Raw genomic sequence first — 15,362 nt, forward strand, 5'->3', positions numbered from 1 at the left:
TTTAACTATGAATATCCAGGAAATGAGAGAACAGGCAATAATATCTAATGCAGGATTACCAAATAACAACATTATTTCCTGGTAACAAAAATCTTGCTAACAAATATTTTCTATCTATTTCTTTCTATCTTTAGTTTATGTTTTCAGATCGGCCGGCCGTCTGTCCTATTCTCGTCAATGTTATATCTAAGGAACGCCTTGAGGGGACTTTTTTTCAAATTTGGCACAAAAGTCTTCTTGGACCCAAGGATAAACTGATTCAAATTTGGTCATAACTCAAGAATATATAAATATGACACTGAACTGCAACTTGACTGGTTGGTGAAACCATACATGCAAATGCAGTAATTATTTTAGTACAGTTACATGCTTTAATCTTTCTTGTTTCAAGATACAAACACTCGTTTGTAGAAGATTATTGAAAGTAGTTGATTAATTTCTTGTAGTGCAGAGGAGCAATGCTTGCTTTGTTTTCACCTAAATGTTGCCCCACCTTTGGGTTGTATATTCCATAGCCATATGATAGACAGATAAGATGACAAATGTACTGCCTTATTGCTCGTTGCTGTCAATGTGTCATTTGTGATGTATACCCGGGTATCTCATGCTGTGGCTCCTCAAAGCTGCAGACACGCTTCTCTGCCATTATGCAATTTTCCTTCGTTAGATTCTCCAAAAACTCAGAGCAATTTGTGCAGTCAAAGCTCTACACGCCTCTCTGCACACAAACATTTTCCAAAACGAACAAGGCACGGGCATCCACGCATATATATACAGACAATAACCTGCCATGTCAGAGCAGAATGGAAAGATATAGGAATGACAGTCATGTGGGGCAATCTGAGTATCTGAGTATCTGAGAGCGAGAGTTGACAGTGAAATGAAAGGGATACAGATAACAAATACCAACTTGAATAAGATGCGACAGGTAAATGATGCACTCCTCAAACCTAGCATTTCCATAACCATTCATGACAAGGGTGTACCTGGACTCACACGTCATTGAAGGCATTCCTATGTAACAATGACCTGTCTACATGCCCTTACCAGATGATCGAACAAACGAGACAGACACCAAGTTCACATTGATGTATGTTGAGTTTTCTATAAACTTGCTATGGTTGAAACTGTTGTTGATTTATATTTTTCCATGAAATGGAGGAAGAAATCTGAAGTCCATAAATGAATTAAACAAACGGACCGACAAAAACCTTTTGGCAATATCAAGCAAAGATAAATAAGTGTTTAATTCCATTAAAGGAAGGTAGTGAAAGGAAGGTAGAGAAATTAGAGGAAGACATAGATGATTGAAGAAGCAGTTTAATGAGGGATTTATATGGCTTAAAATAAGTGGAACATGATTGTGAAAAGCTTAATCTGAAATAATGTAATTCCACATTTGTTGTTAGATGATAAAGGAGGAGCTCAGGCATTTGATTACAGTTTAGAATGAATCATTGCTAGTTATTTTAATGACAGACTTCAACAAAAGCTTCAACATCTAAAAGCCGTTTTAAAGTAATAGGATGCAATTTGCATGCATGTGGAAAACTAGTGAGGAAGACTGCCTGTGTCTTTTATTTTATATTTACATTCAGTGAATGAACTTTGAATGTGAATTGCCTGATGCAAATGTCTCCCATCTGTCTTCTCTCTTCACCCCAGGCTCTGTATCCTCTTGTGACTTGCCTGCTGTGTGTCAGTCAGAAGCAGTTCTTCCTCAGCCGCTGGCACATTTTCCTCAACAACTGCCTCTCAAACCTCAAGGTCAGCCTTTCTGTCTGTGACATGCAAATGTGAGAATTACCAGAGATAAGGTTATTTGTATAGTTCACAAGCAGTGAGTGTGGTATTCACACACGGAAATAATGCTGCCAGTGCCAAAAATGTCCGCCAAGGAAGAATGATTTTTACAAAGTGACAAACAGTACATGCACACAACACCAGCATGACATAATACCTCTTCAACTATAAAATCCACAATCAGTATGTATTGCCTTGAGGGAAACACTGCAGGTTAAGAATAAAGTGATTGATGGCGGCTCGTTAACACATGATTTATGTTAACACTGTTGCGCATTGAACATCGCTATTCCGGCTCCGAAAGCGGTGTATGTAGTGCACAGTAAATCATGTGTATGTAAGCCAGGGGTGGGCCGGCCCCAGCATAGTAAAGCTGCGGATGTTACTCGCGCCTGAAAGGGGGCGTGGCTTATCTCCAACACTTATCTCCTTGAAAACAGTTACCGTTCCCCCATCCACCATTGAAATAACCACTAGTTCTGTTTTTTACTCGTGTGAATTCCACATGAGACATACAGTAAGAGAGATACAATAAGACATACAGCCTTTGATCGTACTTCTATGAACAAATATTAAACAGTCCACCCCTCATTAAACACTCGGCTCTCACTGTGTTGCTCTCGCAGGCTGATACGCCAGCAGAAATGTCGGCACCCAGCGACAGCCTATAACGACCGCTGTAGCGCTTCTCCGTTCCCAACTTGGATTTCCTGAAAGACAATGATGGCAAGAGACTAGCATCGATGTTTCTTAATGCTTATTTATTGCTCAGCGCTCTTTTAGGCTGTTTGTGTGTGTGCCCTCCTGCAGCAGAAGGCGTTGCAGCAGTCTTTACATACCGTGCGGTAGGAGGACAGCCGTGCGTGTCCTCCGACCTGCATGCCGTGTTCTGCAATAGGAGAGCGCACACACAAACAGCCTAAGAGCGCTGAGCAATAAATAAGCATTAAGAAACATCGATGCTGGTCTGTTGCCGTCATCGTGCTTTAGGAAACTCAAATCGGGAACAGAGAAGCGCTACAGCGGTCTTTACTACAACTTATGATTGTTATTATAATTTTTTTAAAATAATTATGTATGTATGTATGTATATATGTATGTATGTATTATAATACTTGGCGGGCCAGATTAAAACGCCCCGCGGGCCATAGTTTGCTCACCCCTATTGTAAGATATAGGGCTGGTTAAAAAAATAAATAAAGAGAGAAAATTGATCTTCATTTGAATGATCTGATTATAAAGTAATACAATTCCAAAATCTACGTTTTTAATATATGCCTTTTCCAAACATGCTGTCAGCTGCTCCACTGAAGACACCGCCAAACAGCGGTGCCGGTGTGTGACACCTTACGTTTAATAAAGCAAGGCAACTTCACGGCAGACTTATTTTCTGCTTTGATCGCAAACAACAGCTGATCTACTCTAGGCACATCACATTGTGGTGTTCCTATACTAGTCAGTCTGACATATGGCCGTGGCCATTTTCACATAGTAGTACTGCGAGCAGTAGGTACAATGTATGAGGAATGAGGAATACTAAAGTATTTTTGGTCAATAGGCCATGTGAAGCATTTTTGTAAGATGTGAGCATTGTGAAATACTTCACCTGGTGACACGTGATGAATCTTTGTCTGAATGCAGAATAGAGATCCAAAGATGGCACGTGTGGCTCTAGAATCACTCTACCGCCTGCTGTGGGTTTACATGATCCGAATAAAGTGCGAGAGCAACACTGGAACACAGAGGTAACAGCCACTAGTCACATTTCAATTATTATTAACAAGATTTAAGATATAACTTTAAACGTGTCATGTGTTTAGTGTCATAGTTATCGTGAACAAATGAGGGTTAAAAGAGAACTCCAGCTATTTTTTTGCTTCCCCTTTTGTTCTGTAACATTTGTGATGTTTTAGCAAACGCAGAGCACTTTTTGTGTTTGTTCTCAGTAAAAAGAGAAATATGTTCTGATTTTGCTGAGGTATTTAACTTATGCCTCAACACTTTTCCCTCCCTATCTGTCTGTCTCTCTCGTCTCTTATTCTTTCCCCAGTCGTCTGACGTCCATCACCTCCACTCTGTTCCCCAAAGGGAGTCGGAGCGTTGTGCCCAGAGACATGCCTCTGAACATTTTTGTCAAGATTATCCAGTTTATTGCACAGGTGTGTATCATACTTGCACATACTTTCATACACAAAGTTAGTACACTCTGCTTTAGGCCATGAGAAATGAAGTATTTGTTTTTTTGAGTGTGGAGCCAACAATGTGCCAAATTCCAAGATTTATTCTGTGCTTTCTGCTATTACTAAGAAATACAAATACTGGTTAATCAAAACATTCTTAGTTGACAGCGTTGCAGAAAAAAAAAATTGTGGGACCTTCTCCAGCTGCTCTGATAAAACACAATTACCAAACGGCATACATTACATTTATTGTAAATAACACCAAGAGCTAAATAAGACGTATTATATCCATATATTGCTTTGTCCTGCCTCTTCAAGTTTATATATATTTTTATAAACAGTTAAGCAATAAAAAATGTCCCATTGGTCACATACAATAGATGAGCTTGCTGCCTCACACAATAACTCTGACATCTTGTAACACCAGTTTGTTTGTCCTCTGTTCAGGAGAAATTGGACTTTGCTATGAAGGAGATAATATTTGATCTGCTGAGTGTTGGGAAACCTGCCAAAGCCTTCAGTCTCAACCCAGAGGTAAAGACTGCCAACACAGACATTCAATCATGTGCACACAATCGCACACAGGTCAACATTGTATCCTGTGGGCCATGATACAAGGATAAGCATTCCAGTTTTCATTTGTAGTTTTCAGTCAGCGAAGAAGGTAATAGAACGGTATGTTCTCTGTTGAACTTTGAATAGGAAATATTTCAGCTATAGTAAAGAAATGCCCTGAGAGGTGATCATATGTCATGTGATTACAGGATTCTGGTCATTTGAACCACACTAAATCCTAAGAATCAATGCAGTTTAAAGGGAAAGCCATTATACTCATTTAAGTACGTTTAGAGGTCTCTGGGAGTATGACTGCATATGTGTAAAACAGTTGTATCAAGCTGTGGCTCCAGCGGGAGTTTGGAGATCTCTGATTAATTGCCCAAAGTGCTGACACTTGAGTTTGAAAATTAAAGAACCGAGCTTCGTAGACCTCTTGGACATCTCCTCATCTCAGCTTGTGGCTAGCAGCTCCAGACTACATTCATTTTTAAAGTACAATAAATTGTTACATATAGTACATTTTGTAATAGTAAATTACACCTACTATAAGAATAACAATCCTTTGAGAGGAACCAAATTATTGAATGTTTTAAAAATAATCTTCCCAAATGAATTTTCATACACAGTAAACATGAAAATGTAAGCACTGGCTGGGGTGCCTTTACTCAATGTGCCATTGCTGTTAATAACCAGACTCTGTGGCTCATAGTGAGGATGTGTGCTTTGTCTGTGTTCTAGCGTATGAATATAGGTCTCCGGGCGTTCCTGGTGATAGCAGATGCTCTGCAACAGAAGGATGGAGAGCCTCCTATGCCCAACACAGGAGCCACTCTGCCTTCTGGGAACTCTCTGAAGAAAAAGAAGACTTATCTCAGCAAGACACTTACTGAAGAGGAAGCCAAACTTATAGGTCTGTGTGTGTCTGTCGGCATACCAGACAGTGTAGTATGAATGTAGCCTCTAACGCCATAAACTGTCTCTTCCTGTCCGACACAGGCATGTCCTTGTACTACTCCCAGGTGCGGAAGGCTCTGGACAACATCCTGCGACACTTGGACAAGGAGGTGGGTCGTTGTATGATGCTCACCAGCGTCCAGATGCTCAACAAAGAACCGGAGGACATGATCACGTATGTAACCGCAAAATGCAGTGTTTTTTTCCCCAGCTTTTTAGTGCTTGGGTTATTGTCATACTGTAATTAAAGCCTCAGTTGAAAATGATGCACAGGAAATAGATGTTTAGTTTTTGAAATTATGCCATTTTAATGACTGAGCTTTTGGCACAAGGCAAATACCATATACATTGTTATCTTTTGCAAACATGAGCTATCTGTATTTGGAGTTACCTAACTTTCCCTCACCTAAGCATACATGCTTAACATCCCCCTCTATATTTGACAGTGGCGAAAGGAAGCCTAAAATTGACCTGTTCAGGACATGTGTGGCCGCCATTCCTCGTATCCTTCCTGATGCCATGTCTAAACCTGAGCTCATTGACCTGCTTTCACGGTGAGTTAGAGACAGGAAATGCTTAGTGTTTGTCCGGTTACCGTATATAATACATGCTTATTATATACAAAATACATGTGTTTATTTCAGAAATGTATTGTTGAGGTATAACTGATACACTCTTTACATTTGTGTTGGAACCCCTACGGTTTTTCTTTCTGTCAATGAGGTCGTACAACAAGATCTTGTTAATTCAGCTTTGTGTTCTCATCTATCCCTCAGACTTACAGTGCACATGGACGATGAGCTTCGTCTAATTTCCCAGAATTCCCTGCAGAGCCTGTTACTCGATTTCTCAGACTGGAGGGAGGACGTCCTGTTTGGTTACACACATTTCCTTTTACGCGAGGTATATCTTAATTTCACGGAAACATGCAGCTACCACACAAATACGCTATTGATCCTGCATTCAAAAGGCATTATCCTTATTAACAACATATAATCGTAGGACATTGGCAGCCCTTCTGTAAATGCCTCTTCAAATGATTCCAGGTTCAAGACACCCATCAGGGTCTACAGGATTCCTCAGTGAAGCTCCTTCTCCAGCTGCTCACTCAGTGGAGGTTAGCGCTGCAGCTCCAGGGGAAGACGCGAGGTGGAGTTGAGGTTTGTAGTTTAAAACTACTACTTTACAGACATATTTGGGGTTTTTTTTCCACCCATCACATCATCAATATCTTTTTTGTTTTAAAATATGTTGGTCCAATGATGTGGCTCATCATTAAAATGATAGCAGAAAAAGAAGAAAATGATAGCGGTAATCTGATTACACGTTAGGGTTTTTTAAGTAAAGTGTCTATTGCCATTACTGTGGGTTTAATAACTGGTCAAACAAGATGGCTTACTGGAATATTTGTACTATTTACTTACTCTCCTTCTTTGTCTTCCTTCTCCTGCAGTCCAGCCCAAGACTGCCAGAGCGAAGCCCTCACTGCTCAGTGCTCCATGCAGTCGAGGGTCTGGCCCTACTGCTCCTTTGCTCGTGTCAGATCAGCACGAGGAAGCTGGCTGTTGGTGTGTTAAGAGAAATACGCTGCCTCTTCACAGCTCTGGGACATGCTGACGTGAGTACAGGACGCTCACATCTTCACCGACTAAAACATAATGGAGAACAATTCACAAGCTTCTCTGACATTTAAGGTTTCTGTATGGATTTAAAGTAAGAAATGTACAGTCCAAAGACAAATATTACTAACATGTATAACACAGCTGGTGGCAAATTTGTACCAACGAGGGAGAAATGATGAAAGGAGGGACGTAGCTGTAATTAGATACAGTATGCAGCATATGCTGCACGTGTATTATTTCACATTTGTATGACGCTGTTATAAAAATAGCTGATTCTATAATTCTCCCTTCAGGATGATGACAAACCCATGATAGAGGTCATGGACCAGCTGAGCCCAGCTGTAATGGACAGCTTTGTTCATGTGGCTGTCTCTGACACGGTAAGTGTGTTTATGTGGAGCATGTATTGGTTGTACATCAGATACGTTGTTCATATCACAATCCTCCAAGTTACTTCCTCAGCAGCTGTGTATTGTTCCTAAATGCCTCCCCTCCCCTTTCTCAGTCTACCTTGCCTCTCAGCCACCATGTTGACCTCCAGTGGCTGGTGGAGTGGACGGCTCGACTCGTGAGCAGCTCTTACGACGTGAAGAGCCCCAGCCATGTCTGGATCTTTGCACAGTGTGTGAAGGATCCGTGGGTGCTCTGTCTGCACATCTTCTTGCGGCAGGAGCACCTGCCCAAACACTGCCCCATCGCCCTGGGATACGCCTGGCCCTACGCTTTCACGCGGCTGCAGCTGCTACTGCCACTGATTGACCCCAAGTACACACATTATAATACTACACTTTTTAGGAATTTGCCTGTTATTTTAACAACATAGTGACCATAGAATGATCAATTATCTCATTCAACAAATGTGTTGGAGATTAAGATTAATCTGACCACTTGGCTATTATCCTTTTGTCTTTCTGCAGCAGTCCAGTGAATGCAAAGAAGACCAGCACGGCAGGCTCCAGTGACAACTACATCTCTCTGTGGCGTAACTACCTGATCCTGTGTCTAGGTGTGGCTAAGCCCAGCATTATGTCCCCCGGTCACCTCAGAGCCTCCACACCAGAGATCACAGCCACCACGCCCGACGGCAGCGTCACCTACGACAACAAGGTGGGTGTGTGTGTTGGAAATTGTTTGAATTGTTCAAATATTTTCATCTCCTGAAAAGCCTTGGAATTTCTCCGTTAGGAAAAAGTTTTGTTGTATGTAGATCATTCTGCCAATTCTTTTCTAAAATGTCAGAAAACAGTGTAAAAATGTCTTGTTTTGTCCAACTAGCCAACCAAAATCAAAATACATTTTAATTGTAGTAATATATACCGGAAAAAAACCAACAACAAACACAGGACTTTCGTTCAGGAGACTGCTGTTCGTATCCCGTGCGTCACATGACTCACGCCATTTGCTAGTCACGTGAATTGTAAGTTGCTAGCCATGTGAGTCGTTTTTTTAAGTAAAGTTGATGCCAACAAAACTAAATGGTTTTGTTGCCAAAACCTAAGTTATTGGGAAGACGGAAGTTCATTTTTAAAAGACACTGTACATTTAACGATTGGAAACTGACACACACTGTCGCTAGAGGTCCCTAAAGTATCTTAGTTTGAAGCTTTGAGCCACTGACCAAGTGCCTGTATTTGACAAACTGGGAGTAAGAGCATGTTTTAGGTTGTTAATGTTGCCTGATTAATGTTTGTGTATTTCTTTCATATTGCTCAGGTGATAGGCACTCCCTCAATAGCCTGGCTTTTGAAACAGCTCGTCCCGCTCATGAGAGCAGAGAGTTTGGAGATCACAGAGTCTCTGGTGCTGGGGTTCGGATGCACAAACGCTCTGGTCTTCAGGTACTGGAACAGGAGCATTCAGAAATGTGCACCGACAATACACACAAAGATTGTATCTCAATAATGCTGGATATTGTTTTACCTTCTAAGATGTTAAAGAAATTGTCTTTGACATCTTGAGTTAATGCTCAAATGTTCAACAAACATAAACTGTGAGTAACAATAAACACACAAAGCCTAAATGGAAGGAATGCCATGAGACCGAAATCTACAGATGGATGATGTGCTAGATTTAAACTTTTTCATATCCGAGTCTTTTCATTCTGCCTTCTATTACTTTTATTACTGAGTCCAATTTGTCCTTACATTTTCTTCATAACTGAGCTGCATACCCCTTTGACAAAAAAAAAAAATATGTGAAAAGTATGTCACTGATCTTTCTAGGGACAGAGATATATAAAATATTTCCAAAGGACAAAGGTTCCATTGTGTTGGAAGGTATTTCATTTATAAATAGATCCTCTATTTTTAAAAAGTTTAAAATGTTTTCCAAAAGGGCGTTCATTGTTGTCAAAGGGATTAAGGTCTCTTCAGACGAATTTGTCTAACATGACATGAGGACTAGTGTTTTTTAGGACATGTGACATTTGGGTTGCACAAGATAGATATCTGTTACAAGCCATTCTGTTTCCTTAAATCAGGCCGTCCTTTATCTACAAGGAAGAATGATTTCATCACTCTCATCTCAGCAAAGAAGCAATCAATTGACTTGTTCCCTCTTTCATGCTGTTCATAGGGAGCTGGTTGAAGAACTGCATCCCCTGATGAAGGAAGCCCTGGAACGTAGGCCGGAGGTAACATACCGAGAGAGAAACACACTCAACACTGAGAGAGGATCAGATTCACTTTATTGATTCCAGTCAGAAAATTGTGAAAACCTCCTCCTGATGAAATGTAATGTTATAAACAACAGTTAATACAAGTTCAGAAGGAGTCTTTTATGTGTGTACTTGTACATAGTTTATGCTTATATATCTTAGGTTTTCCAGAGGTCAATAATTTATTATTCATGAAAATGCAAATACACATCTACCAACATATATTTAGCAGTGAATGGAAAACTCGTCTTGCTTTCAGAACAAGAGGCGCAGAGAGAGGAGGGATCTTCTGAGGCTGCAGCTACTGAGGATTTTTGAACTGCTGGCTAATGCAGGAGTCATCAGTGACAGGTAGATCACAAATTTAATCTAGAGTGTAATTTCTTGCCTGCTGATGCACGTATATAATGATCTTCTCTTTCCCTACAGCACTAATGGAGCACTAGAGCGGGATTCACTGGCCTTGGGTGCCTTGTTCCTTGAGTATGTAGATCTAACCCGGATGCTTCTAGAGGCTGAGAATGAGAAGGAAATGGACGTACTTAAAGATATCAGAGCCCATTTCAGTGGGATGGTGGCTAATCTCATCCAGTGTGTTCCTGGTAAATCACTGTATTACTTTTTTATGATATTATATGTTACAAAACATTGTTTTTTTAGTAGTAGTAGATGTTGTAGCATTGGCTTCCGCTGTATTTTGACAAACTCAATTCCAGTCAGACTTAAATTTACATTTGTAATCTATTAGCTTTTTTATTTGTCTTCTATTTTGACCGTCCATGTCTCTCTCTTTCTCTCACCCTCACATCTGCGCAGTCCACCACAGACGCTTTCTCTTCCCTCAACAGTCTCTGAGACACCATCTCTTCATCCTCTTCAGCCAATGGGCTGGACCCTTCAGTGTCATGTTCACGCCCCTCGATCGCTATAGTGACCGCAACCACCAGATCACTCGCTACCAGTACTGTGCTCTCAAGGTAACGATACCCAAATGTCCCAAACCCTGGTACACTACAGGCATCATTCTGTTATTTTCAGGCAGAAACTTCAGCGTTACCTCAATTGAACTTTTGTGTCGTAGGCCATGTCAGCAGTTCTGTGTTGCGGTCCAGTGTTTGACAATGTGGGTCTCTCTACTGACGGCTATCTCTACAAATGGCTTGACAACATCTTGGCCTGCCATGACATACGGGTAGGTCAACTAGTTGCACAGGAGCTTTCTATGTGTTGTTGCTCCCCTTGTGTAATTTCCTATACATGTGGATTATTTACCTCTACATAATAACTTGTGTTTGGTGTAGGTTCACCGTCTGGGGTGTGAGGTGGTCATACTGCTCTTAGAACTAAACCCAGACCAAATCAATCTGTTCAACTGGGCCGTGGACCGCTGCTTCACTGGGTCTTACCAGCTAGCATCTGGTTGCTTCAAGGCTATTGCCACTGTTTGCGGCAACAGGTGAGGATTTACGCCTTTTGCCACATTTATTGCCTGTTACACCCCTATGTAGGAGGGTAGATAGTCTACATCTATTGAGATAGTAATCAGCAACTAATGACTATTCCTCCTTACTTTGCCAGGAATTACCCATGTGATCTTGTGACCTTGCTCAATCTGGTGTTGTTCAAGGCCTCAGATACCAGCAGGGAAATATATGAGATCTCAATGCAGCTGATGCAGGTACACACACACACACACACACACACACACACACACACACACACACACACACACACACACACACACACACACACACACAGGGTGCATAAACACAGGTCTTGTGTATATTTTTCCATTTCATGCAAAGAGGAGGGAAAGGAAAACACAAGCATAAAGTCAAAATCTGCGATGCATTATAAGTTTAAAAGATAAATAATATGTCTGCAGGTGCTCGAGTCTAAGCTATGTGCGTACTCGAAGCGAATGGTGGAGCAGAAGCCTGGTAATATTCTGTATGGAACACACGGTCCTCTGCCTCCGCTGTACAGTGTCAACCTGTCTCAACTCTCCATCCAGCTGGCCAGCATGTACCCAGAGCTCACTCTGCCTCTTTTCTCAGGTACATGTTTTCAGGGTGAATGTGTTCATTACAGTGCGATATGCCAAATGTTTGCATGTAGTGTACCCATTGAGTCCTGAAGCAGGGAGGAATGCCTCCGAAACCGCACAATACCTTTGAACCCATACATAAAAAACAAGGCTAGTATATTATCTGCGAGAGCTCTTACGTTTGCTCCCAATGTCTCTTTGTTGTTATTCGATACATTTAACGAAAGCTCAGCTTCCCGAAGGCACTTCTAACATTTATTCCTCTGATATTTTTTGGCCCGTCCAGAAGTGAGCCAGCGTTTCTCAACCACCCACACCAACGGCAGACAGATAATGTTATCCTACCTGCTACCCTGGCTCAGTAACATTGAGCTAGTGGACACGGGGCTCCTCCCTCCAGCCTCAAGTCCCTGCACACCAGAGGAAGAACCACGTGGTCAGGGGCAGGGCATGTCCCCTAGTTTAAGAGGCAACGGCTGGGGCTCCTTACAGGCGACATCGTTGGTGCTTAATAACCTCATGTTCATGACTGCTAAGGTACGAAGCTATATGTGTACTTGTTGCTGAAATTACTCCGCCTTTTCCAGTAAAAGCTATTGCCTGCCAACTGGACATTTTTCTCTTCACTTTATCAGTACGGAGACGAGGTTCCTGGCCCAGAGATTGAGAATGCCTGGAACGCTCTGGTGTCCAACGAGAGGTGGAGCAACAACCTGCGGATCACCCTGCAGTTCCTCATCAGCCTGTGTGGAGTCAGCAGTGATACGACACTGTTGTCTTTTGTAAGTGTAGTCTGTACACACGGACACGTGAAACCCCGTATGGACTTAAACTAGAGGGCCCCCTGTTAAAACAGATTTCAAAGTTCATTATTAATAAAACAATGTAAAATATAAACACAAACCACAAATTACTGCTACTGGGTTACAACAATTAATACTGTATGTTTGTATATTTTTTAGATAAAGAAGGTGGTTATCTACCTGTGTCGCAACAACACCATCCAGACGATGGAGGAGCTCCTGTTTGAGCTGCAGCAGACTGACCCAGTCAACCCGGTGGTGCTGCACTGTGACAACCCTCCATTCTATCGCTTTGCTGCCAGCAACAAAGCCTCCACCTCACAGACAGGTAAGAGGAGGTGTTCCTGTCATACTCTCTATTTTCATCTCCACCATGACTTTCTGTCTGAACTCGACATCTGTGACGGATGATTGACTGTATTTCTGAAGAATAACTCTGAAATGTGTTCTCGTCAGGCACAACGTCCAGCAGTAACACGGTGGTGGCCGGTCAGGAGAACCTGACGGACACGGATGAGAATAAGCTGGTCAGAGAAAGTGAAGAGCGGTAAATATTAATACATTTACAACAGTCTCTCAATAGTTTTGTGTAGATAAAATGTTGCCGAACATGTAAGCATCCTATGAGTGCAGTTATGCAGTTCAACTTGTCAGTCATAAAAATAAGGCCTTTTTTGCAAATTCTTTATTTTTAACTCTTAATGTCATACATTGCCTCAGCATGGCCAGGGCTCACAACAGACTGGAGTCTCGCTACAGCAACAGCTCTGGGGGCTCCTACGAGGATGAAAAGAGTAAGTTCTATTGGTTCTTATGAGAATGAATGTACAATCTTGCTTTATTTTAATAATGTGTACTCACACACGCACATAGCCGAAGGGGACTCGCAGCTGTTATTTGGAAAGAGCTTCAGGACTTAGATTCTTCCTGTCAGTGCATAATGTTTACCAATTTCTTTCTAATTGACACTGATTTCCTCCATACAGACTGAATAAAAGAGGTATTGTTGTGAGGCCAAGACAAAATGTTTGTGTCTTATTCACTCAATGTTTGCCATTTATGTAGTAGTTATATATAAAACATGTTGTTTATACACAAGCCAAGGCCCACCACTGAACCCTTTGACACAGATACACAGATTTAACCTCAACAACGGTGCCCAGTCTATCTTTAGCAAGCGTCTGTGTTGGGAGGCTTCCAGGCATGACATGACTCTGCTGCTGGTAGTACTCATGTGACCAAGCAGAGCTGTAACCAGCCAAGTACGAGGGTGGGTCCATTTTTCAAAAGCTGGACGTTTCACGTCTTTCATCAAGCCAGTGTTTAATGAGATAGTTATTTCACACTTAACCATGACAATTAGGTGCCCTTTTATGTTGTCAAGCACTTAACGAGAAAATATATATTCCTCAGTACGTATGTTTTTTATTTTTTCTAAATGTTCAACTTTTTTAGATACGTTTGGATTTCCTGCTGAAAATGAAACCATGTCCCTGAGATTGTGTGTTGAAATATTTCTTGACCGGGGGGCGTATCTTCCTGCAGTGTCTGCCAGCTGCCAAGCAACTGCCGTAAAATGGCAGATTGTTGTTTTTGGTTTTATATGGATTCAAAAAATGAGATGTAACATGTTAATTAGTGAGCTTTGGAGGTGTTGATGAGATTATCTTCATTACCCACCTGTAGTTTCATACTTATTGTATGTTCAGTATTGGTATCAATCTTCTCATTAACTCTTGACAAGAAAGCAAATAAGCATATTTCAACATTTAGGCTAAGTACAAAACATCATACATCATTCATAAATACATTCAAAAAACGAAGTATGTTTATGTCATAAAATAAACTGTTGTATTAGTGTAGGGTAGTAACTTAAACTAGAAGTGTCAACAGCTGCAAACATGCTCAAGAACCACTTTATTGTTAAAATATATGCACTGTAAAGTTTGCTCGTTTTGGAATTTTACACGTTTTGAATGAACTGTTTTTGCGCGGTTCGTAAAAGTGACCCGTCACATTACCTGTTCGTCACAGCTATGATATTCACGTGACATAACTTTTTTGTGATTGAGGGTCTATGGTCAGCGCATTGTTAATGTGTATCATGAAAGTTACGAGAGAGAAAGAGGCTTGTGTATATAATATACATGTTCCACTAAACTAAATATTGTTTCTGTAGCCGACCCACTCCCACCATATGCTGGTTGGCTACTGGGTGTTCTGGAAACCAACCATCCTCAGCCGTTACCCATGCCCATTAATGGAGGCTGCTGGGCTCCCTTGGTTGACTACCTCCCAGAGACCATCACACCCAGAGGACCACTGCATAGGTAAACACAAACAAACATAGACGCACACTGAACAGGCTATCCACTATGAAACAACCACAAAGATCGCACGCAGAAAACAGATTTAGAGTTGAACCAGCAATGTTGCTTTCAGCAGCGTATCAGCAGACTCAACAAAGAAAGGCATTCTCTCACAGACTTGTGACAACTACTCTCTCAGATGGTCTGATAAACTCGGCACAGAATGAAAGCCAACCAGCCTGCTCTGGCTCTGCTATGTCGAGAATGAATATTAGAAGGCTTTTTACTCGTCTATCTTCTCCATCTCTCTCGACACCTCAAAAGTCATTACTAAAGATGAGTTCCAGCCTATATGTATTACATTAATGACGCAGGTTTTTTTTTCAGGCAAATACAGTTTCTGTGAGTGTAGTTTGTCATGTTAATTATT

The 15,362-nt window shown here is 41.4% G+C and overlaps 1 protein-coding gene across 4 annotated transcripts in view; it reads left to right on the top strand.

Moving 5' to 3' along the window:
- Positions 1-15,362, top strand: part of fryb (furry homolog b (Drosophila)) — a 59,356-nt gene that overhangs the window by 27,568 nt on the left and 16,426 nt on the right. For all 4 annotated transcript variants that reach the window (XM_068601338.1, XM_068601339.1, XM_068601335.1 and 1 more), the window contains exons 11-38: positions 1,666-1,767; positions 3,445-3,548; positions 3,854-3,962; positions 4,431-4,517; positions 5,280-5,451; positions 5,538-5,670; positions 5,942-6,049; positions 6,272-6,398; positions 6,542-6,655; positions 6,949-7,113; positions 7,411-7,497; positions 7,623-7,882; positions 8,035-8,224; positions 8,831-8,955; positions 9,692-9,749; positions 10,033-10,124; positions 10,203-10,375; positions 10,590-10,750; positions 10,855-10,965; positions 11,075-11,229; positions 11,352-11,451; positions 11,659-11,830; positions 12,107-12,357; positions 12,456-12,602; positions 12,783-12,951; positions 13,080-13,170; positions 13,344-13,417; positions 14,803-14,953. In XM_068601338.1, the coding sequence (XP_068457439.1) occupies positions 1,666-1,767; positions 3,445-3,548; positions 3,854-3,962; positions 4,431-4,517; positions 5,280-5,451; positions 5,538-5,670; positions 5,942-6,049; positions 6,272-6,398; positions 6,542-6,655; positions 6,949-7,113; positions 7,411-7,497; positions 7,623-7,882; positions 8,035-8,224; positions 8,831-8,955; positions 9,692-9,749; positions 10,033-10,124; positions 10,203-10,375; positions 10,590-10,750; positions 10,855-10,965; positions 11,075-11,229; positions 11,352-11,451; positions 11,659-11,830; positions 12,107-12,357; positions 12,456-12,602; positions 12,783-12,951; positions 13,080-13,170; positions 13,344-13,417; positions 14,803-14,953 (3,788 nt within the window). The remainder of the gene's footprint in view (positions 1-1,665; positions 1,768-3,444; positions 3,549-3,853; positions 3,963-4,430; positions 4,518-5,279; positions 5,452-5,537; positions 5,671-5,941; positions 6,050-6,271; positions 6,399-6,541; positions 6,656-6,948; positions 7,114-7,410; positions 7,498-7,622; positions 7,883-8,034; positions 8,225-8,830; positions 8,956-9,691; positions 9,750-10,032; positions 10,125-10,202; positions 10,376-10,589; positions 10,751-10,854; positions 10,966-11,074; positions 11,230-11,351; positions 11,452-11,658; positions 11,831-12,106; positions 12,358-12,455; positions 12,603-12,782; positions 12,952-13,079; positions 13,171-13,343; positions 13,418-14,802; positions 14,954-15,362) is intronic.

Source organism: Clinocottus analis, unplaced genomic scaffold (assembly GCF_023055335.1).
Source record: "Clinocottus analis isolate CAN_PGR_092001 unplaced genomic scaffold, fCliAna1.0.p SCAF_5, whole genome shotgun sequence".
NCBI lineage: Eukaryota > Metazoa > Chordata > Actinopteri > Perciformes > Cottidae > Clinocottus > Clinocottus analis.